Genomic DNA, 24,408 nt, shown 5'->3' with positions numbered 1-24,408 from the left:
AACACCAATGGGGTAAAAGTGCCTGGAGGAAGGATTACAGTAAAAGTGGCAGGAAGAAATGAAGTTGCTGCATATGACACCCCCGCCTGGTCTTGCCTACAGAGGTGGTTGGCTAGTGCTAAACATAGCTGCATTATAATGTGTACTTAGGCCCTTAGTCTGCAAGTCCGGCTCCTCTATTTCAAAGTGTCCTTCAGGATGGTATGCAACTTATCCCTGCTGCAAGGTGCTCTGATGTTCAGCACTGCAGGACAGCCTTGTGCTGGCTTCTGGTTCTGCACTGCCTTAATGGAGGCAGCCCCCATGACAGCAGGAGAAAGTAGGAGATGGAGAAACCAGGATGATTGAGGGTAATTATCCTTTCAAATTCCCCCCAGGGATGGCATACGGGCTTCCCTTGCAGTTCATTTCAGTACCTGGCTTTCACTTTGGCATGAAATGCAGGGGCCAGGGAAGCACTGAGTGCAAAAGCACTTTGCCTGCTGAAAACCTTCCAAGAATAAGGAAAAGGTGCATAAAGGCTTCTCGAACCATATTATCAGAGGAACATTGTTAGAAACATGGGAAAAGAACAAGAAACTGTTTGGGGGGGGGAACCCCTGGTGGTTATCGCCTATAGATATGTTAACTATTAAAAAAACAAATATAGAAGGTGAGAGATGGACCTATGATGACCTCCTAGAAAGATCAGAAAGAGGATGGAAAATTAGACCATATGAAGAGTTAAAAAGTAAATTATCAGGTTGGCTGCAGTACCATCAAATTAATGCCTTATGGAAGGAAGATAAAAAGATCGGAATGAATGAAAAAAAATCCAAGTTCCAGGTAGAAATAATAGAAGGTAAAACCAAACTGCTATCTAAAATGTACAATCAGCTATTAGAATGGGACACCAAGGATGAGGAGGTTAAGGATGTCATGACAAAATGGGCTATAGACCTCGGATACAATTTGGATTTCAACAAATGGACGAGGCTGTGGACTAAAGGAATGAAATTTACAGCTTGCACCACCCTCAGAGAAAATATGGAAAAGATGATGTACCGTTGGTACAGCACCCCTGTGAAACTGCAAAAAATGTATAAGACCGGAGATAATAGGTGTTGGAAGTGCAAAACCAAAGAAGGAAGTTTCTTCAACATGTGGTGGAAGTGTGAAGAAATAAAAAAAAAATTGGGAATCAATATACAATGAACTGAAAAAAAATACTTAAATACACTTTCGTTAAAAAACCCGAAGCTTTTCTTCTGGGAATGATCGGAGACAAGATTAAAAAAGAGGATCATATAATGTTTCAATACGCAACCGTAGCTGCCAGGATCTTGTTAGCAAAAAATTGGAAAACCCCAAATATCCCGACTGTTAAAGATTGTCAAATTAAATTATTTGAATATATGGATTTGGCAAGAATGACACAGAATATCAGACAGCAAAAAGGTACAAAGTTTATTGACGACTGGAATAAATTTATAATGTACATGGAATCAAATTCTAGAGATATAAAAATCACAGTAGGTTTAATATAATCCTTGCAATGTTTAGATTATATAAAATGAAAACTGCAGAACAGAATTACTACTTTACATAATCCAAAACCAAGATGGAGGGAAGTCAACTTTTATTTGTGTTAACTGATGTTTGTCTTCTGGTTTGTTTATATTTTCTGTTTTGGTTGAAGTTTTTCTTTTTTCTTCTCATTGGTGTGTTCGGTTTGTTTTTCTTTTTCTTTTTTCTGTTGTTGTTTGGCATAGAAAATTAATAAAAAGAAATTAAAAAGAAAAAAGAAAACCTTCCAATGCTGCCATTAAGAAGCAGAGGTTCTCCTGTTAATTAGAGCTTAATTGGACTAAAGTGCAGGTGTGTGCTAGAAGAGATGAGATCACAAACTGTGGAACAAACCAACTGCAAGGATTTTAAGGTTTGAATTTGAGATAAGACTTCATTCGGTGCAAAAGATGATGGGGCGGGGAGCCTACGGTTTATTTGTTTAAAGTTTTTCTCTCTACAGTTATGATTCGGCAACCCTCCCCTGAATGTTAGTTCAAATTATACATGTACAAATGAGGATGGAAGAAATTGGATTAAAAATATGGATGATAACATCAAAAGGAACTGTGTGTGTAAAAAAGGGGGAAAGGGAGGGAAGCTCTATTTTGCAAAAGTTTTACAATGGAAACATAGAGCTGACACTTCACCATCCTTTATTATCTACAAAGTGAATTGAATAACGCTAAGAGGACTTGGAATTTAATTTAATTGGAAGGATAATTGGCCATATATCTCCACCTGGAAGGATGAAAGGAGTCTGTGAGCTGCCAAGGAACTGATAAGGTTCTATATTGAGTCATCTGCAATATATCCGACTCTTCTTCCCAGGCGAGGGGAAAAAATAGTGACAACAGTTTATTTACCAAGGCAGAGCGACTTTTGCATCTGTTGTTAAAGTTCTCGGTGCAAAACAATGAAGCACAGGACGGAGCGATGGAGAAACTTCTGGAACAACAATGGGATATTATCTCCACCCAAGGCACGATGGATAGCAGTAACAAACAGGGGAAAGAAAGACATAACATCTTACAAGGACAGAAAGAAACACCACGGACAGAATAATTGCCGCACACAGGAAGAACAAGGATATAGTTTGAGTCCCTCACTTGAAGTTTCATAAATCATTTAGTGTGTCAACACAAATAGAAGTTATTAATACTGCAGTTGTTGTATAAGGGATTATTATTATAACTAGAATGTAATTGAAACTAATAAGATTTTGGACCGCAGAAATAAAGAGAACCAGAAAGCCATCAAATCTAGCATCTGGGGGGCCACTTTAAATAAATTATATAATTTGGTATTTAAATGATTGGTATTAATAATTGTATTATAAACTGGCATTGTTATAATAAGGCCGATTGGAATGTAATTGAAAACTAATTAAAATTTATCGGGGGGGGGCAGCCTCGTGCTGACACACTCTTTGATCAGGGAGATCTGATCAGATCTTGCTCATTAACTGAACAGCTGTGGCTCACTCGTCCCTCAAGGAAGAGGCAGGACAAGACCTGGAGGAGAGGAGGGAGCCTATGAGGTGAAAACAGAGAACTGTGTGTGAGGGGTATGCTCAAGGAGGCAGATTTGGATCGACGTTCAGACTGTAAACTAGTTTGAAGTTTAAAGCCCAATTTTCAAAGTATCCTTTTAATGCAAACCCTTTTCGCTTTAGATGAGAGCAGGTTGGTGAGAGTTGAGGGCATTTGTATGCTTCTAGTTTGGGAAGCCCCCTTTCGCTGCTGTCGTTAGAAGACTGGGAATGTGATTTGGCACCCAAGTTATAAGCAATGGCCACGTAATAACCTCTGTCTTAATGAAAACTCTGTTTGCCCCATGGCCAGAAGGCCCTGATCCAAGTGGTTTCCCTCTTGCCCTGCTCCTTTCCTAGTTAGTCTGAGATGAGGCATGGCAAGCTTGTTCGGCTCTGTTTTTGGAATTAACCAAGGGACAGGAAAGTAGGCTGCAGCCCAGGACCAGGACAGACCTCTGTCACTGTATATCTGTGTATGCTACATGTAACACACAATGAAGCAGTAATTTGCACCAACTGGTTTGCCACCATGAGGCAGCCTGCCGTCCTTCCTGGACTTCAGACAGCTCCCTCCAGCCCACTCAGCACAGGCAGCAGGCAGAGATAATGGGAGCAATAGTGAAAACATATGGAGGACACCAGGTTGGGAGAGGCTGCTCTGGGCCATTGCATGGGTCTGCCCCATGTAAAGTCATTGAAGACTGCAAATTAAGTAAAGTGATTTGCATTGTTACTTAGCCTTACATTTCACCTGCAATCCTTCCAAAAATATGTTGGGATAAACACTGCTAATGCCTCTGCATTTCCTTTATTCTCTTTGTAGCATATTGTTTGCAGACATTGTGGGATTCACCAGCTTGGCATCGCAATGCACTGCTCAAGAATTGGTGAAGCTTCTGAATGAACTCTTTGGGAAGTTTGATGAATTGGCTACCGTAAGCATGTACTTTTTCCTTTAAAAAATTATTTTGAATTGATTTTTTAACAATGTGGTTTGTGTGTATGTCAGAGATTATGCACATCTAAGGCATGAAATAGACTGATTGCTAATCTAGTTCCCACAATAAGGCCCATGAATCACCACACATCCCTGAGGTTTCTGTGAAATCATTTATAGTTTTGGATTTCAGCAACAGAGTGGTAAGAAAGTGGTGAGAAAAAGAAACTAGAGCTGGCATTTTACGAGTAATTCATCACCAACCATTTCATCATCACTAGTCTCAGATAGAGTAGAGCGGCCATTAATGGGATTTCAAAGGCGGAATTGATATCTGTTGGGAAATTCCAAAAGGCGGCATTTTGTCTTGGATCTTAGGCAAGTCAATTGAAAAACCATGGTTTGGGGGCATTATTGTAAAAAAAATGAAAATAGAAAACAACTTTGGGGGTGTCCTGATTTTGAAATACGGCAACCGGATCTGACTGTCCTCCCAGCAGCTGCCCCAGCTTGCCTCTTGAGGTGCGTTCCTCACCAAGTCTTAGGAGCCTGCAAGTTAGGCTGCCTGATAGAATTTAAGGTTAGGAACTGGGTGAAGTAATATTTGCCAGTTCTGTACTCACCACCTCATGAATGGAAGATGAAAATCACAAGACGCTACCATTTGTGTCCACTTTTTCAGTTTATTTCATCTTCAAGGATAATATGACTTTTTAACTTGGCTGTTAATGACTGTTTGCTTAATGAATTATTTCCAGCTATAGTACTGAACCTGGTAGTTGCCAAGTTAGGCCATCCAAAGTATCTATGTTTCTCTAAATATAGCCACGTTTTCCACATAAAGAAATATTATGCCTGCAGGACAAGCTTGGTAAAATACTTCATAGGGGTACTGTAATGTTGTGCAGCTGCGTGTGTGTGACCAGATAAAGGAGAAGCATTCTGTTCCTGTAACAGTAGTGTAGCAGCAAGGATTTCAGCAAGTCTGGATTTTATCATCTCCGCATGATGGTCCCTTCCAACTCTATGAGGATTCTATGAATTCCTTGTTGTGTGTTCAGCACACAGTGGGGGTGTGGTATGTGGGAGTAATGAATCGTGCAGGCTGAAGTGGATTTCTAGTGACCTCATTCTGCATTGGTTGCAGTGCATGGAGTTTGGCAAGGTGTAGAGCCAAGAGCCAGTCATCAGGCAGCACAATTACTGGCCAGTGTCATCATCCCCATCAAAGTACTGGAATAACATTTTGAGAAGTTGCATGAATTCCCAGCCCTCTACAGCATGAATAACAGTGGGTGTCTGCTATAGACTGCCAAGCCAAACTGAAGATTTGGATGAAGCCTTCTTAGAGCAGATTACCAAACATGCAAAAAGGAGAGAAATAGAAGTCATGGGAGACTTCACCTACCCCAATATCTGTTGGAACTCAAACTCTGCCAAAAATGTAAGGTCTAACAAATTCATTCATTGCCTCACTGACAATTTCATTGCCCAGAAGGTGGAAGAAGTAGACACCCACAGTAAGGTCACTGTTGTTTCTCTCTCCTACAGTTTTTACCCATATACTTTCCATCTGCTTTCCATGCTCCAAGTCATAAATTTCTTCACAAGTGTACACATCCTTTACGTACATAAAATGCTACTCCTCCTCCCTTCATGTTTGAACATATTCTTTTTGAACAGGTTATACCCCTCAATTCCTACATTCCATTCATGAGTCTCATCCCACTAGGTTTCAGTAATACCTACCAGGTCATATTTGTCATCCTGTACTAAAAGCTCCAATTCGTCTTGCTTGTTTCTGTGCATTTAGAGAAAACTGAAACCATGAGTCATTCCCTCTAACTGCTTTCTTCCTGTAATTTCTTGCCCTTTAGCATGTATCTGGAATACCACCACAGTTTACTGTGCATCAGTGAAGCTACTATCCCCAGTACCAGGTGTTCTTCTGTTGCTTGTAATGTTGTCTCCCTCCCCCTCAAGATCTAGTATAAAACTCTTCCTGATTAGGTTCATGAGACTCTTAGCAAACACATTCTTGCCAACCGCTGTGAGATGCAGCCCATCTCTCACCAGAAGTCCTTCTTCAAGGAAGTGGAGACTATGTTGCAAGAAACCAAACCCTTCCTTCACAGCCAGTGGTATACCTCAACTATTTTCCTCTCTCTTCCTGGGCCACGACCTTCAATGGGAAGGAGTGATGAAAAGACTACCTGTGCCCCAAGTCTCTTCAGCTTCCTACCAGATTAATGTCTCATTCTTTTCTCTTCCTACTCCTGTGAACCTTGTCCTTCAACACATGCATACCTGCAAATTTCATCTTAGCAGCTAAATTAAAGGTTACGAACATGTACTGTATTTTCCCGTGTAAAAGACTAGGTTTTTTCCCTAAAAAATAATGTCAAAAATCAGGGGGCTTCTTATACGTGGGGCCATGAGTCCCCCAAAATAGGGGGCATCTTATACATGGGGGCAATCTTATAGACTGAAAAATACGGTACCTCTTTAGAGTTTTGCTTAAATCTTGTTCCTTGCAATCCATTGTAACAATTTGAATAATTCCCCATTTCCATGCTCATTTTCCTTTTATGTGCTCTGAAACCATGAGATTGTATCCACAAGAGAGTAATTAAAGCTACACAGATGTGCTGAGTTATTTCATTTGTTATTTGAAGACTTTGCTGCTGTTGCTCTGCTAGTGAGTCTTGGGGAGGACTGCTCCCCCTTGAAGCCCATTTTCCACCTTGGACCTGGGGGAGGCCCCATACTCACCACCACAGCTTATAAGACTCCAAGGAGGCCTCAGGTGTGTGGGGGGGGGGTGGGATGGATGTTTAGTCGGGTTTGGGAATTTGTTTAATTTTGGTATGTTTATAACTTTTACTGTTTTGGTTTTTATTTTTATTTTTTATTTTTTTGTATAGGTTTTAATTTGATTTTAAGGGGAGGGGTCAAGGCTGCCTGGGAGTGGGTCCCAGCCAACAAAATGGCTGGGGCAGGTTCCACAGGGGGGGATGCACTGGGACAACCAATCTCAGTGATCATGGGTAGGAGGAGGAGTTATGCTAAGACCAGACCATGTCACTACCGAGGAGGCAGGTTTAGTTGTTGTTTGAGCACTATCCCTACCTCCGGGTCTGGTCTTGACCAGACGGATACTGGAATCAGCAAGGGAGACCCACATGACCTGAAGGTACTGCTGTGCAATGCCAGGTCAAGGATTCATAAGACCACTGCCATCCATGACTTGATCGTGGATGGAGGACTTGACCAGGCATGTGTAACAGAGACTTGGTTGGATGAAGCAGATGGGCTTGTCCTTGCCACTGTTTGTCCACCAGTTTTCTCTTATGCACAGCAACGCAGGCCTTGTGGGCGGGGAGGGGGGTTGCAGTTATTTTTAGGAAGTCATTAGTTTGCACCAGGCGTCCTGTTGGGAAGACCCAGTTCTCTGAGTGCATGTTCTGGAAGCTGGGCAATAGGGGCAGTACAGGATTCCTTTTAGTGTACTGACCTCCCTGCTGCACCAAGGATTCCCTGGCCAAGCTGATTCAGGTTGTGGCAGATATTCTCCTGGAGACACCGATTTTGGTTGTCCTAGGGGATTTTAACATCCACGCCAACATGACCTTACAAGGGGCTGCTCAGGACTTTGTGGAAAGCATGGCCTCCATGGGGCTATGCCTGAATAAGTCTGGCCCGACTCATAGCTGCAGACATGCCTTAGACCTGGTGTTCACCTCTATGGATGTTGGTGATCTGACACTAAGTAAAAGTGAAACAAAAGAAGTTCCATGGTCAGATCACTTCCTGGTGCAACTGGACTTCTCCGCAACCGTTCTCCTCTACAGGGAGGTGGGACTGATTCGGATGGTCCACCCCTGCCACTTAATGGATCCAAATGGTTTCCAGAGAGTGGTAGGGGATACTTTATCCCATGTTAATGGCCTTCCAGGTGATTCCCTGGTGGCCCACTGGAATGTGGAGTTAACCAGGGCTATTGACTGTTTGGCTCTGAAGCTCCCTTTCCGATTGCATGGAGCCTGGACAGCCCTGTGGTTTTCCATGGATCTGAGGGCAATGAAACAATTGCTGAGACAGTTAGAGTGCCAGTGGCGGATAACTCATTCTGAAGCTGACCGGACACCGGTTAAAGCTCAATGCCGAGTCTACCAAGTGGCGATAGCGACAGCAAAGAAGATTTTCTTCACCGCCTCTGTTGCATCCACAGGAAACAGCAGCAGGAGACTCTTTCAAGTGGTTCACAATTTAGCGGAACCACCTGCTCCATTGGGGTCCAGTACGGGCCACATGATCTCCTGCAATGATTTTGCAAAGTTTTTTGCAGATAAGTTCACTCAGATTTGGTAAAAGGTAGACTCTACCGTGGGAGCAGGGCTGGGGCAGGAGAGTGCTAGAATCCTGTCTAGTCAAGTTGCGTGGGATCAATTCCGATCTGTTACCTCCGAGGATGTGGACAGGCTGCTTGGACGAGTGAAACCAACCACTTGTCTGCTTGATCCTTGCTTATAGAAGCTAGCCAGGAAGGGCTGCGCAATGGGCTTAGTGGGGTGGTGAATGCTTCTCTCTGTAAGGGAGCCTTCCCTGACCTGCTGAAAGAGGCGGTTATCAAAACACTTCTTAGAAAACCATCTTTAGACGTGTCCAATATGGCCAACTATCGCCCAGTCTCAAATCTTCCATTCTTGGGCAAGGTGATTGATTGAGTGAGTGGTTGCTGAACAACTCCAGGCACGCCTGGAAAAATATATGCTACTTAGTTCAATGCATGGTATCAGCAATGAGAAAACACGACTATTGTATGCCGTGTTGGAGAAAGACGTTAGAACTGCCCTGAAAAACATGTGGACTTGCAGTGAGAAACAAATTGTTGCAAATGCAATTATTCCAGACTTTACATTGCTGCATACAGAAAAATTGTATTGTCATTTCTATACTTGCAAAGTGAGCCTAAAGGGAAGAGGTTTTGTGCTATTCCTCCTCAATTCTTGTAGAAAAATAAAGGAGTGTTGGAATAGCCCCATACTCCAAAAAGAGCAGCAGCCAAAGTTTCTGTGTACATATACTTTGCTCCAGACAGCTCACAATTTAAATTTCAACCAAAGGGAAATTAAGGAGGAAGAGAAAGGGAAGGCAAACATAAATCCTAAAATTCATAGGATGAATATGCACAGGTGCCGGTACCCGTATGACACTGCAGTTCTGTGCAGTTCATATGAAAACGTATGTGGAACCTGTCTGATAGTTTCAGTTGTAATTGAGCTCTAATGTGTTAAGCCAAAGGCTGCACATATCAGGGGGGTTGTGATACAGCTATGGGAGTAGTACAGTGGTACCTTGGGTTACATACGCTTCAGGTTACATACGCTTCAGTTTACAGACTCCGCTAACCCAGAAATTGTACCTCGGGTTAAGAACTTTGCTTCAGGATGAGAACAGAAATCATGTGGCGGCGGTGCAGCGGCAGCAGGAGGCCCCATTAGCTAAAGTGGTGCTTCAGGTTAAGAACAGTTTCAGGTTAAGAACAGACCTCCAGAACGAATTAAGTTCTTAACCCGAGGTACCACTGTATTAGAGAACATGTTATGCAGAAGTGTAGAGACATGTACTGCCACAGTAAAAACTTCTCTCTCTCTCTCTCTCTCTCTCTCTCTCTCTCTCTCTAGGAAAATCATTGCAGAAGGATAAAAATCTTAGGGGACTGTTACTACTGTGTGTCAGGACTGACCCAGCCCAAAACAGATCATGCCCACTGCTGTGTGGAAATGGGATTGGATATGATTGACACCATCACGTAAGTTCTTCACGGGCTTGCATCCTTCCATAGCAGGAGTGGCTCAACTTTTTTGGCCCAAGGCCCACATTGTTTCATAGCAAGCAGTCCAGGGGTCGCATGTCAGTGGTGAGTGTGGTCACCCCACACTCCCACGCATACCAGAACACACATGGTCCTTTTCAGGGTCTCCAGGAGGTGAATGAAAAGTTCCTTCTCCACAATCACCAGCTGATACAGCAGAGCTGGGAGCTGCTCCCATTCAGACGCCATGGGAAACTATAGTTTGGGACAGTGATGATCTCTCCTCCTGGCCTGCCTCCCCCTGCAGTAGCATCTCCTTATTTATTGATGTGGGTCCAGAGGAAAGTAATCACTCTCTGAGATGCCGTTTCTGCATGCCTACCCTAAGACCAAGAAGCAGCAGGGATCAAAGGAGCTTCAAAAATGTTCAGTAGCAACACACACACAAGCACCCATGCCCAAGCCAATTCTAACTGGATTAAGGAGGAAACAACACCCATCCAAGGAGTAAGGAGAGCTTCCAAACCTTTTAAAGAAATGGGTCATATATGCTACATCCTTTCCTATTTACAGGAATGTGAACAACTATCTTCCAGATTCAGGTAGGTAGCCATGTTGGTCTGACGCAGTAGAAATATATATAACAATAAAAAAATTGTCCAGTAACACAAATGCTCATGCCAAGAACAAACTTAGTTGGTCTCTAAGGTGCTACTGGACAATTTTTTATATTTTTAAAATATATTTCAACTGTCTTCCAGTTTGGAATAAAAATGCTTGAGTCAGAGCTTCAAATGTGACTCCTTATTGAGGAAAAGACTTTTACCACTCCCCATAACAAAGTGATCAAATTTAGGAGGGTGGTGGATGACTTGACCACATCTGGTTTGAGAGACTGTCTATTGAATATCTCCAATCACTTCTGGGAGCTCAGGTGGAGCAGCACAGTTCTGAGACACTGCATTTCTGTCCTCTCCAGAGATGTTTGTGTCATTGGGAACATCTCATGGTGCATCTGAAGATCTATGGGTCAGAGATGTCTGCAACCTCCAGCCAGAGGAGACCAGGAATCTCATGTGGCAATATGGACTTTCGCTGATTGTTAGGCTGTGAAGACTAATATTGTGAGCGATTTCCTATCCACTGCTCCATGTGGGTGTTCAGGTTTCACCAGAACTCAAGGAGTCAGACTCTGACTTTGGTGTGTTAGTCTCTTTGATGAGGCAATTGCAAAAGTTTCTGCCTGCTACCTTGTAGGAAGGACAGTGTTTGGGCCAATCATGAATAAACCATTTTAGACAGAATATTAAAAACATGATAAAACATCAAACATTAAAATCTTCCCTAAACAGGGCTGCCTTCAGATGGAACACTACCTTAAAATGCCCACTGGAATAAGAAAGTCCTTGCCATATACCTGAAGTTCTGCAAGGAGAGTGTCTGTCTGATCCCAATCAAGAGACAGGTCCATGTCTGGGCCCACAACCCTACATGCACAGCTTCTAGTTGGAGGACCACCAACAGAGACACCCTCAAAGATCTCAGCAATTGGGCAGGGATAAAGGGGCTCAGGTGGTACTATCATGGAGCCAGGTTTCTGACCTGGTACCACATGGGCAGACAGTTGTCTGTCCCTATCAACTGTTTAGGTGCAGCACAAGGGTAGCCCCACATAAAGTGCATTGCAGTAATCAAGTCTTGAAATGTTGTGGCCATCCTAAAAAGATTAAAAGATAACACAAAGTTTAATCTTCATTACTACGTGGTCCACATCCAAGGAATTGAAAATAAGTCGGGTGTTTTGGCCTCATAGTATTGCATACATTGAAGCTTTTACCCTTGTGGGGAACAGAAAGGGGAAAGATGATAACAAATGTTCTCTAATGTACTGCATTCTGATTCTGTGTTTTCTAGATCAGTAGCTGAAGCCACTGAAGTAGATCTCAACATGAGGGTCGGCCTGCACACAGGAAGGGTGCTTTGTGGTGTCCTGGGCCTTCGCAAATGGCAGTATGATGTTTGGTCAAATGATGTGACTCTGGCTAATGTAATGGAGGCTGGAGGCTTGCCTGGGTAAGTCTCAGCCTGAAGTTCTGCCACCCACCCAGTGGTGTCGTGTGGGGAGGGCCAGAGGGGCGGGTACCCTGGGAGGGTGCTTTTTTTGGTGGGTGAATTTTGCTCCTCAATGCCCTGCCAGCCCTGCTCCACTGTGCCCCTGCTCCCCATGGTCCTTGGTGGGCACAACAAACATGTTCCTAAGGAGCGCATTCATGCTGCCCTGCCAGCCCCACACTGTTTTGTGATGCTGCAGGGCTGCGTAAAGAGAACCAGAATGGCGCATGCCCCCTGCATCCTCTTCACGCAGCCTGGCAGCCTTGCAAAACAGCGTGGAGTTGGCAGGGCAGTGTGGGTGTGCCCTTTGGGCAGGTGTGCAGCGCAGCTCTGCTGGGTGGCAGGGAGTCACTCCAGCAGCACTAGTGGTATGCACCCCAGGCACCAGTGACACTTGCTACGTCTTTGCTGAAGGGTATTCAGGGCCCCAGTGAAGGGTGGTGAATTCTTGCAGGAAAAGCCTGTGGCATCTGCAAATGTCAGAGGGGTGGCCTCATTGTCAGCACCATGTCAAGACTCCATGCCTCTCAGTGTGTTAATATGCCACCAACTCTGTTGAAAGGGCATCCTTTGCAAACATTTATCAGTTTGGTGCTAGGACCAAACTGGATGAGACAATCTTTTTGGGAAAATCCAAGATTTCCCTACCCAAACCAGTTGAGGATTTGGATTGGGGTTTAGCAAACACCCTTCTTCATGCTCAGTGTGTGTGTGTGTGTGTGTGTGTGTGTGTATACACATAGGCTAGAAAAAAATTGTGACCTAGCAGAAGCTTTTACGTACCGCAGAGTAAGTAAGCCTATGATGTTTCAAGGCACTGTCTTTTTTCTTGCCTACTCCCACCTAATCTCTAGGAAAGTGCATATTACAAAGACCACCTTAGAGTGCCTGAATGGGGACTACGAGGTAGAACCAGGCTATGGCCATGAAAGGAACAGTTTTTTGAAGAAGCATAATATTGAGACCTTTTTCATTGTGCCATCTCACCGGAGGAAGGTATGTCTTTCATTCTGGCTGCTAACTGCATAGGCTTTGTGGTCTGATTCTTCTATGGTGTTGTGACATCATAAACGATTCATGTGAATTTTCATCTATGAGCTGAACTTCTATTTGAATTGAACAGGAAACGCTGAGCTAAAACACTCCATGTCAGTTAGATGGTCAATCTCTTTCACTGTGAACACTGCGGATACTTAGAGAACTGAAACATTTGAACAAAAAAGTATTCAGTCTAAAATAAAACGGCATGGAATTTGTGTGATTATTGAGTGAGTGGTATTGTATTTTATTTGTTTGATTTCTTTGTGAACCATTTTGTGATATTTTCTGATGAAAAGCAGTATATAAATACTTGAAATAAATAAAAAATAAGCATGATGCCAGTAAGTAACGTTCATCCATCATTTTCCTATTTTTATTAGATTAGTATTTTACAGAACACTTTACCTGAAAGTTTTCTTGTGCAAACCACACTGAAACCATTCATTGTGCCCTTAAATGTTGACTTCATATCTTTAAAAACTGAGAGAAGTCAAGTTACAGGGAACCAGGCAGTGGGCCTTCCCATCAGATGTCAAGGAGATAAATAAATATACAACTTTGAGAAGACATCTGAAGGCAGTCCTGTATAGGGAAATTTTTAATGTTTGATGTTTTATTGTGTTCTTATATCTGTTGGAAGCCACCAAGAGTGGCTGAGGCAACCCAATCAGATGTGTGGGTTACAAATAATAAAACTATTATAATTATCATCATCATCATTATAATTATCATTGTTTTTACATTTCAGCATGTGAGCATGGTGTCTTTTCAAATCTTTCTGATATTTGTAAGGATGGAGAACATAAAACATCACATTTAAAATGATGTTTCATCTGCAGCAATTGTGTACAATGGGCTTACTTATAAGCAAGGAACTGGGCGGACTAGCTGTTTGTATTGCAAGGTTTGGGCATAAATATTTGTGTTTGGACAACTGACCTTTGGGGCGATGAGTGTTCTGATAGCTGGACCTGTGGGGAGCTTCCTTTTATGCTTCTGTAAGCAATGCCTGCCTTGGATAGCCCTGCCTTTCAGCTGGATGTTTCTCTGTTCAACAGTGCTTTACAATGCTGTTTTTCATATCTTTAGCCATCTAATGGTTTCAAAAACTTTTAGAGGTGTGTGTAAATTCTGCTTTGATGATGAGAAAAGATGGGGGTAAACACAGATGTGTAGAAACAGGGCTGTAGCTACGGGGTAGGGGGAAGCTAGCTAGGTTTTTTGGCCTGGGTAAAGCCTACAGAAGGCAGCACTGAGGCTCCCAGCCTGTGTGCAAATGCACAGTTGTGTGTGTGGGGGGGGTACCAAACTGTTTCTTTGACCCAGGTGAAATTAAGCCCAGTTTCACCCCTGGTAGAAATGCGCCTAGCCCCCCAAAGGCAGTCAGGTATGTGCTATGTGAGCCTCTCTCAGTTATCTGGCTGCTAAGCTACGCCTTTTCATAGGAAACTACTGTGTGGGAGGGGGAACACAAAGCTCCCCTGTGGTTGAGGACAAAGCTACCTTAATTTGAGGAATGTGTATTCTCAAACGCAAATGCCGCCCCTGTATTAGCATTCCAAGGGAGTTGCAGGGTTAGGAAACCTGGGTTCAGCATCACATTCAATCAAATAGTCCAGGCCCTCCCAGCACTAGCACAACTTGCTAATATACCTTAAGATGATGTCCTGGCTGCCTTACAAAGGGCATTTCTCCCCCAAACCATCTGAGACAGCACAATTTAATTCTTTCTGCGAACATAACAAGGGCCCAAGAGAGCCTTTCAGTGTTGCTGAGCTTAGATGCTTGGTGCAGCGCTGCAGTTTTTCAAACTGGGAGGATGCTGGGTGATTGTTTGTTCTGTGGCCTGTATGATGAGGCCCTGTAGAACAGCCTATTTGCAAAGACAGCTCACATTCAAATATGAATTAGAGGAAGTTCTGGCTGCTGAAGCAGCAGCAGAAATTGCCCCCAAAATGCATTTGATATATTTGATTCCCCTACCTGAAATGGTATAGAACAACTATACCATTAGGTGATTAGCTGTGGGAGGAGCTTATCAGAGCTTGCAGGGCAGCGGCGTGCGCAGTTTGATCCATCTTTTAGATTTAGGGGAGCTAGTCTGAAACGTTTGTTGGGGGAGACCTAGGTTTTTTTGTGGGGGGAGTTATTTGTCCTGTCTTCACGCTTTTTATGATGGAGGACCGCTGTAGCCACCCCCAACGACACGTTCTCAAGACGGAGGGGGAGGGAACAGCTGCAGTCGCCTGCGGTTCCTGCGCAATGTTTGCCATCTTGCCAAAGGTTGCAGGCAGCTTTACCTGCAGCAATTGCATGTTGATTGCCCTCTTAAAAGACAAAGTCCAGCAACTGGAGGAACGTGTAGCTACGCTCCAAAGAATTAGAGAGCCGGAGCTCTTCTTGGAAGCAACAGAGCACACCGTCTCCACCAAGGAGGAGACAGGGGACTCCCCTGAGAAGGACGCTAGTTCACCAACACAGGAGCCAGATATATGGAGAAATGTGACTCAAAGAAGTAGGAGGCCCAGGGTTCGCTCTGATTGTTTAGAAATACACAATCGCTTTGAGGTCCTCTCCCCTAGCATGGAAGACGAAGAGCAGACTCCATTTGAGGATCTCTCCCTCATTACAGTCGATCAGGTATATGAAGACAAGCAGCAAAGTCAGTCCTCAGGGAATGTGCAGGCGACCTTGGAACGGACAGCTCACGGAAGAACCCCGACCAAACCTAAGAGGAGGCGTGTAGTGGTGATAGGGGATTCCCTACTGGGGGAACAGAAGCAGTGATCTGTGGGCCTGACAAGTTGTCTCTGGAAGTGTGCTGTCTCCCCGGGGCTAAGATCCAAGATGTAACTGAACGACTGCAAGGAATCATAAAACCCACTGACAAATACCCCTTCCTCTTGGTTCATGTGGGAACCAATGACACTGCAAGCAATAGCCTCCAGAAGATCAAAAGAGACTACGAGGCTCTGGGCAGGAAATTGAAGCAATTAAATGCACAAATTGTGATCTCATCTGTCCTCCCAGTTGAACGACGTGGCCCAGGGAGAGAGGGGAAAATAGTGGAAGTGAACAGCTGGCTTCGCAAATGGTGTAAACAGGAACGGTTTGGATTCTTAGATCACGGACTGCAGTTTCTTGAAGATGGACTTCTGGCAAGCGATGGGCTGCACCTCACAACGGTTGGGAGAAATGTTTTTGCCAAAAATCTCAGAAACCTCATCAGGAGGGCTTTAAACTGACTAATGTGGGGGAGGGAGACAGTGCTCCTGAAGGTAGGAGTCTATCAATTGATGAAGATGATCATCCAAATGTCATAGACCAAATGGAGCAAACAGCACGCAGACCTAGTGGTGGGAGGAAAAAATCCTTAAATAAGAGACACGGGGGAATGATTAATGGACTTCAATGTCTGTACACTAATGCGCAAAGCATGGGAAATAAACAAGATGAGCTTGAGCTCTTGGTACAGCAAACTAAATATGACATAATAGGCATCACTGAAACCTGGTGGGATAAGTCCCACGATTGGAATGTAATAATGGGGGGATACAATCTATTTCAGAGAAACAGACCAGACAAGAAAGGAGGAGGAGTGGCGTTATATGTCAGGGATGTGAAGAGATCCAAGATTTAGAACCTCAAAGCCAAAGTGAGAGCATTTGGGTCAAAATTAAGGGAGAGAAGAATAACAGAGACCTCATTGTGGGAGTTTACTATAGATCCCCAAGCCAAACGGAGGACATAGATGATGCCTTCCTGGAAGAGATGGCCAAGCATGCAAAAGGAAGGGAGATAGTAGTAATGGGGGACTTCAATTACCCGGATATTTGTTGGATGTCAAACTCAGCCAAGAGCATAAGGTCAAACAGATTCCTCACTGGCCTTGCAGACAACTTCACTGTCCAGAAAGTGGGAGAAGCAACAAGAGGAACAGCCATTTTAGATCTGGTCCTAACCAATGTTGATGACCTGGTTAGTGGGGTAGAAGTGGAAGGATCTTTAGGCGCGAATGATCATGCTCTTCTGAAGTTTACTATACAGCGGAAAGGAGCAGCCAAGCATACTAGGACTCAATTTCTTGACTTTATGAAAGCCGACTTCATAAAACGTAGGGAAGTGCTGGGTGAGATCCCATGGACAGTAATACTAAAAGGAAAGGGAGTTCATGATAGCTGGGAGTTTGTTAAGAGGGAGATACTAAAAGCACAACGTCAGGCAATACCAATGAGACGGAAACATGGAAGGTGCCTAAAGAAGCCAGGGTGGCTATCTAAAGAACTTTTAACTGAGTTAAGATTAAAAATGGATGTGTACAAAAAATGGAAAAGGGGGGAAACCACCAAAGAGGAATTCAAACAAATAGCCAGCACGTGTAGACACAAAGTCAGAAAAGCTAAAGCACAGAATGAACTCAGGCTTGCTAGAGAGGTTAAAAGCAACAAAAAAGGCTTTTATGGGTATGTTCGTAGCAAAAGGAAGAACAAAGAAACAGTGGGGTCACTCAGAGGAAAAGATGGTGAAATGCAAACAGGGGACACAGAAAGGGCTGAACTCCTCAATGCCTTCTTTGCCTCAGTCTTCTCCGATAAAGAAAACAATGCCCGACCTGAAGAATTTGGAGCAAATGATTCAGCAGAGGTAACACAGCCCAGAATAACTAAGGAGATAGTACAAGAATATTTGGCTAGTTTAGATGTATTCAAGTCTCCAGGGCCAGATGAACTGCATCCAAGAGTATTAAAAGAACTGGCAGATGCGATCTCAGAACCACTGGCAGTCATCTTTGAGAATTCCTGGAGAACAGGCGAAGTCCCGGCAGACTGGAGGAGGGCAAATGTTGTCCCTATTTTCAAAAAGGGGGAAAGAGAGGACCCAAATAATTACCACCCAGTCAGTCTGACATCAATACCAGGGAAGATTCTGGAGCAGATCATTAAGCAAACAGTCTGTGAGCACCTAGAAAGGAATGCTGTGATCATCAATAGTCAGCATGGATTTCTGAAAAATAAGTCATGTCAGACTAACCTGATCTCGTTTTTTGACAGAATTACAAGCCTGGTAGATGAAGGGAACGCAGTGGATGTAGCCTACCTTGATTTCAGCAAGGCATTCGACAAGGTGCCCCATGATATTCTTGTAAAGAAGCTGGTAAAATGCGGTCTTGACTATGCTACCACTCAGTGGATTTGTAACTGGCTGACTGACCGAACCCAAAGGGTGCTCATCAATGGCTCCTCTTCATCCTGGAGAAGAGTGACTAGTGGGGTGCCACAGGGTTCTGTCTTGGGCCCGGTCTTATTCAACATCTTTATCAACGACTTGGATGATGGACTCAAGGGCATCCTGATCAAATTTGCAGATGACACCAAACTGGGAGGAGTGGCTAACACCCCAGAGGACAGGATCACACTTCAAAACGACCTTGACAGATTAGAGAACTGGGCCAAAACAAACAAGATGAATTTTAACAGGGAGAAATGTAAAGTATTGCACTTGGGCAAAAAAAATGAGAGGCACAAATACAAGATGGGGGACACCTGGCTTGAGAGCAGTACATGTGAAAAGGATCTAGGAGTCTTGGTTGACCACAAACTTGACATGAGCCAACAGTGTGACGCGGCAGCTAAAAAAGCCAATGCAATTCTGGGCTGCATCAATAGGAGTATAGCATCTAGATCAAGGGAAGTAATAGTGCCACTGCATTCTGCTCTTGTCAGACCTCGCCTGGAGTACTGTGTCCAGTTCTGGGCACGACAGTTCAAGAAGGACACTGACAAACTGGAACGTGTCCAGAGGAGGGCAACCAAAATGGTCAAAGGCCTGGAAATGATGCCTTATGAGGAATGACTAAGGGAGCTGGGCATGTTTAGCCTGGAGAAGAGGAGGTTAAGGGGTGATATGATAGCCATGTTCAAATATATAAAAGGATGTCACATAGAGGAGGGAGAAAGGTGGTTTTCTGCTGCTCCAGAGAAGCGGACACGGAGCAATGGATCCAAACTACAAGAAAGAAGATTCCACCTAAACATTAGGAAGAACTTCCTGACAGTAAGAGCTGTTGGACAGTGGAATTTGCTGCCAAGGAGTGTGGTGGAGTCTCCTTCTTTGGAGGTCTTTAAGCAGAGGCTTGACAACCATATGTCAGGAGTGCTCTGGTGGTGTTTCCTGCTTGGCAGGGGGTTGGACTCTATGGCCCTTGTGGTCTCTTCCAACTCTATGATTCTATGATTCTATGAACTCACAGATACTCACATTGAGATGCTGAACATGTACTTTCTTTCTGAACCAAGGCTTCTTATTGTGGTTAGGGATGTCAGAAAATTCTGAAGAAAATGGAAACAGGAAATTGACCATGGAACAGAAATAAATCTAGTAATTCCCCCATCTTATTTGCATAATTTCCTTTGCATCAAAATGAATGGGATAGAATAACACAATGGCAATGTACGTAATGAATTATGTAAGTTACATTATTTTTCCACAGCAAAGAGTGTGTCAAATAATATAGCTTTGGGTGATATATGAACTTCAGTAGAATAAAACAGTGCTACATGTGTCAAATATAGAGCAGAATGAAAAATGACGTCTTCTTGTATCCCTAATGGCGGTACTGATAACTAGACTAACTTCCTTGTCTTCTCAGTACTAGAGCTTAATTGAGAAGCACATCTCTTGAGAAAGATCAGAGTTGTACTCCTGAAATTCCAGCCCTTTTTGGCAAGCACATTTGCAATTTCAGATACTATATGGCTGACTGTAAGCTTTATTTATTGGGATGTACAATTCTAATATTGGCTATTTGAGGTTTTACATTGCCTAATTAATAACAATAACAACAACAACAACAATAATAACAACTTGTAATGCCAATAAAGGTATTTGTATTGTATAGTATTGTAATAATAATAATTTTATTACATTTTATTACAGCTTATACATAAACCTATCTGGCTGGGTTTATGTATAAGCTGCCGTAGGGCAGACAACACAGTTTTTGTAGGTTTCAGTGGAGATAGACAGAGGCCTTGTTTTAATTTTGCCATGTATTTTTATGTAGAATGCCTATGTTATTCACTTTTGATACTATCTTATATCAAGGCCTGTAAATAGTTGCTCTCCTGATTAATTACAGCAAGTAGGAATTACCTTCAAGTGGTCAGACAGAGGAGTTTTTCAAAAATTGCTTCCAGTTTTCTTTTAGGCTACATATGACTAGCTGACACAGATTTGCCTAAGCCAGTGGTGGCCAAACTTAGCCCTCCAGATGTTTTGGGACTACAATTTCCACCATCCCTGACCACTGGTTCTGTTAGCTAGGGATGATGGGAGTTGTAGTCTCAAAACATCTGGAGGGCTGGGTTTGGCCACTACTGGCCTAAGGAGATGGGCCTGTACAAAGCTGTGTTCGGGCTAATAATTCTTGTGGAATTATATGCCTGTTATTGTTGGGGTCTCAGAGGCAAATGACTAAAGCAGAAGAGGTGATGAATATGATGTATAGATGGTATATTACACCTGTTAAGTTAGCAAAAATGTATAAAGTCAGTAATAAATGTTGGAAATGTAAAGAAAAAGAGGGAACATTTTATCACATGTGGTGTGAATGTAAAAAGGTGAAATGCTTCTGGGAGATGATATATAATGAGTTGAAAAAAATGTTGAAATACACATTTATAAAGAAACCAGAAGCATTTCTATTGGGCGTTGTGGGGAGTGATATAAATAGAAAGGAATGTAAGCTCTTCTTATATGCAATAACAGCAGCAAGGATATTATTGGCCCAAAAATGGAAGCAAGAAGAGTTACCGTCGATTGAAGAATGGAGGATGAAGTTAATGGACTATGCAGAATTAGATAAACTAACGGGAAGGATTCGAAACCGGCGAGACCAGAAATTCACGGAAGACTGGAGTAAATTTACGGATTATTTGAAAAGTAATTGTGAAGAACAGATGATGTTTGTAGGGTTGCAAGAAGTTTTGTGAGGAGTATTATTAGAAGTATTGTAAAAATGGATAAGGGGGAGGATGATTTGTTAAGAGATGTAAAGGCAATATAAAGTTAAGAAATGCATAAGAAGTGGTTAAAATGGTGGATCATCAGAGGTGCTGATGGAAGTCCAAAAAGATTGTATAAGTGATAAGTTTTGTGGTACATTTTATAATTTATATGTTAAAATTAATAAAAAAAAATTATTAAAGACAGAAGCAGAAGAGACTTGAAGAATAAGGGAGCCACAAGAAACCCATGGAAAGAAGGAAGACAAAGAGACTGAATGGTGTTGGGACTGAAGGAAATAGCTTAGGATGGACCATGAGAAGACATCACCAAGCCCCATGTTTGTTAATTGTGCACGGGTCAAAGAGCTGATGTGCTTCTTCCTATTTCTGAGGAATGCACACCCCACCCAGAGAGGAGCTGCTGCTATCATCTATCATCACTGCATAAAAGCAAAGAGCAGCCTCTCCATTATTGTGTCAGCAACTGATTTATTGAAGCGACAGATGTTCCTTTGCAGCTTGGCTAACAGCATTAGATCTCTGGGATGCATCAACGGAGTATCTGGGAAGCTGGCAAGGCAGGATGCTGCCTGAATTCTACTGGTCTGTTGCTTTTCCACTGAGCCTTAGATCAGTCATTGTGTCACTTAGCAGTGCATTCCGGTGCACCAAGACTTTTCATAGTTATTTTTCACTTGTGGACTGATTTCCAAACTTCCTTAGTTTTTCTATGTAATCTGTTTTAATGGGCAACAATTTTTTACTTTTTGAATGTTGTCTAAATTTCTACAACTGATTTAGGGTATTTTTGTACTGCTGAATCAGGAAATGGCATCCGTTTCTCTCCATCAGGTCAGGTTTACTGTAAACTGAATGGTGGGCATTGATAAAGGTAAGTACACGTAAATTGCATGTTGCTTCACCATTTTTCAAACTTCAGGGCTTGAACTTCCGTTTCTTGGAACTCCTGGAATGCTCAGCGGCAGGGAGATCTCTCTTCAGAGTCCAACAGTAGTCAGCCATCATGACTGCGTCCCAGCGACCCTGATACCTGGTCTCCATCTCTTTCATGTCCTGATGGAATTTCTCCCCCTGCTTGTCACTCATTGAACCCAGGTTCTCAGGAAACCAGTCCATATGTGAAAATAGCTAGTGCATCTTGACGCTCATGTTGCAGCCCAGGTTTCTGAAAGCAGTCAGCATGTTGTTGACAAGTTCTGCGTAGTTTCTGGCCTTATTGTTGCCAAGAAAGTTCTTCACTACCAGAACAAATTCCTTCCACGCTTCCAGTTCCACTTCATTCATTGAATTTCTGAACTCTGGATCTCTGATGAGCTGACGGATCTGAGGACCGTCAAAGATGCCAGCTTTCAACTTCTCCATGGTCAATCCTGGAAAAGCCTGGCACAAGTAAGTGAAGCAGTCACCATCCTTGTCCAGAGCCTTGGTGAACTGCTTGATTAAGCCAAGCTTGAGGTGCAGCGGTGGGAAGACTATTCTGTCTCTGTCCACCAGAGGGTCGTTGATGACGTTCCTTTTTTTGCAAGGCACCAATTCCTCCCGCACAGGCCAGTCCTTCTTCGTGTAATGCTGAGCACGGTCCCTACTATCCCACATGCACAGAAAACATGGGTACTTGGTGAAGCCAGACTGTTGTCCCAACAAAAAGTTCACCATCTTCAGGTCAACACAAATAAACCACTTATGCCGATCATAACCAATTTTCTCCAGCACATACTTCACCGCTTCATAGTTCTCCTTCAGTGTACTCGAGGGAGCCAGAGGTATAGAGGCAAACTGGTTGCCGTTGTGTAGCAAAACACATTTCAGTGATCGCTTGCTGCTGTCAATGAACAGTCTCCAATCTTTGGGTTCGTACTGTGGCACTCCAAGCTTGAGCAGAAGCTGCGCAATATCTGCACAGTACACCAAGTCCTTCTCTTCCGAGAAAAAACGGAGGTACTCTTGATGCCTGTTGTGGAAGAAGCTGATGTGAGCACTGTCAGAGAGGAGGTTTTTTCCTTCACTCTGGATGCCAACAGTTCGGCAGAGTCCTTTGACAAGCTGAGGTCGTGAACTAGATCATTCAACTCCTTTTGGGAAAATGGATGTGGAGCATCATCTTCAAGAACCACTTCTTCTTCTTCATGTCCTTCAACACTGGAGGCATCTTCGTCACTAATGTCAGGAAGTTCTCCGAAGATAGGCACTGGAATTTCATCACAATGAGCTACAGGACGACGTGCTGATAGAAGATCAGGATTAACTTAGTTTTGATTCCCCAACTTTATGCTTTGCCGCACCAATTTATGGAAGATTTTGAGGTTCTATGACTTCAAACTGATCCCTTTTCGACATAATCACCCAGAACTATCGGACCTGAATACTTCTTGTCATTAAAATAATCATTTCCAATCAAAACAATTATTCGACATGGCATTTTACCCCCACCAACTTCTAAAATGCTCCACACAAGCGTACATGTGAACAAAAACATAAAAAAGACATGTGCCATAGCTCAAAAACTTGACCTGATTGAGCAAAACCAATGTGATTTTTGGATTCAGCACATCAGATTCGTCCTAAATCAACTGAAAAAATGCAGACAACAAATTTGTTGTTGACCAGTGTATTCTTCTACCTCATCATATCACGAGAAGTAGGAGACTGAACTGTTTTTCCTTTATAATGAGTAAGACACAGCAGCCATGGTCTGAACATTCACATTTCTTGCTGATTTAATAGAGCATTATTTTCCCATGAGCCTCTAAATGTTGAAATGTGGCCAAATCACTGTATTCTCAGTGCATTGTTCTTTTTGATATTAACATGAACTGGCTTCAGCAAGACAGCAAGAATGAAACTCAACATTAGCAGCAACAGATGGCTGGGAATGTGTTCCATTTCCAAGCCCTGCAATTGCTTTAAAAGAGGATTATATGTAACACCCCAATTTCTTCTAATCTGCTTTGACAACAAGCTCCTTCATCAAGGCAGGCTCATTAAATCTAGAGTGAACACAATAATGTATAAAAGCTTTTTCATGTACCATTTACACTTTTAAATGAGGACAGATTCTAAAATATTCACCACTTTTAAATATTTTATTTGAGGCCTGTTGGTGCTGAACCTGATGCTGAACTTTGACAATGATGGCTGAGGCCGATGGGAACTGAACTCCCAAACATCTACAGGACCTCAGACTGGGAGAGGCTGGTTTTGGACCCCTCTCACTTTAATGGAGTTATTTGGACCCCTCTCACTTTAATGGATCCTGTCTATGGAGAGGGGTTATAAGTTGGTGGGAGATCCCATTTATCTGGCCATATATATGACACCTTTCTGTGATAAAACCAAGCTCAAGGCAGCTTCTAGTAACAAATTTAACCACATCAAAATTAACTCAAAATTTAAA

The 24,408-nt window shown here is 43.0% G+C and overlaps 1 protein-coding gene and 1 long non-coding RNA gene across 5 annotated transcripts in view; one reads left to right on the top strand and one right to left on the bottom strand.

The window, feature by feature from the left end:
• Window positions 1-24,408, top strand: part of ADCY1 (adenylate cyclase 1) — a 234,389-nt gene that overhangs the window by 160,040 nt on the left and 49,941 nt on the right. For both annotated transcript variants that reach the window (XR_013978367.1, XM_080975772.1), the window contains exons 4-7: window positions 3,903-4,014; window positions 9,704-9,831; window positions 11,749-11,907; window positions 12,801-12,942. Coding sequence is in view for 1 of the 2 variants with exons in the window: in XM_080975772.1 (XP_080831898.1) it covers window positions 3,903-4,014; window positions 9,704-9,831; window positions 11,749-11,907; window positions 12,801-12,942 (541 nt within the window). In the remaining variant the exon portion in view is untranslated. The remainder of the gene's footprint in view (window positions 1-3,902; window positions 4,015-9,703; window positions 9,832-11,748; window positions 11,908-12,800; window positions 12,943-24,408) is intronic.
• Window positions 1-24,408, bottom strand: part of LOC308460063 — a 59,577-nt gene that overhangs the window by 11,983 nt on the left and 23,186 nt on the right. For all 3 annotated transcript variants that reach the window (XR_013978439.1, XR_013978440.1, XR_013978441.1), the window contains 2 exons: window positions 19,246-19,316; window positions 12,934-13,052 (listed from right to left, as the gene is read on the bottom strand). This is a non-coding gene — a long non-coding RNA (uncharacterized lncRNA). The remainder of the gene's footprint in view (window positions 1-12,933; window positions 13,053-19,245; window positions 19,317-24,408) is intronic.

The sequence above is a fragment of the Podarcis pityusensis genome (assembly GCF_964106645.2).
Source record: "Podarcis pityusensis genome assembly, chromosome: 12".
NCBI lineage: Eukaryota > Metazoa > Chordata > Lepidosauria > Squamata > Lacertidae > Podarcis > Podarcis pityusensis.
The sequence above is the reverse complement of the archived record's forward strand: the minus strand, read 5'-3'. Positions and strand labels throughout refer to the sequence as shown.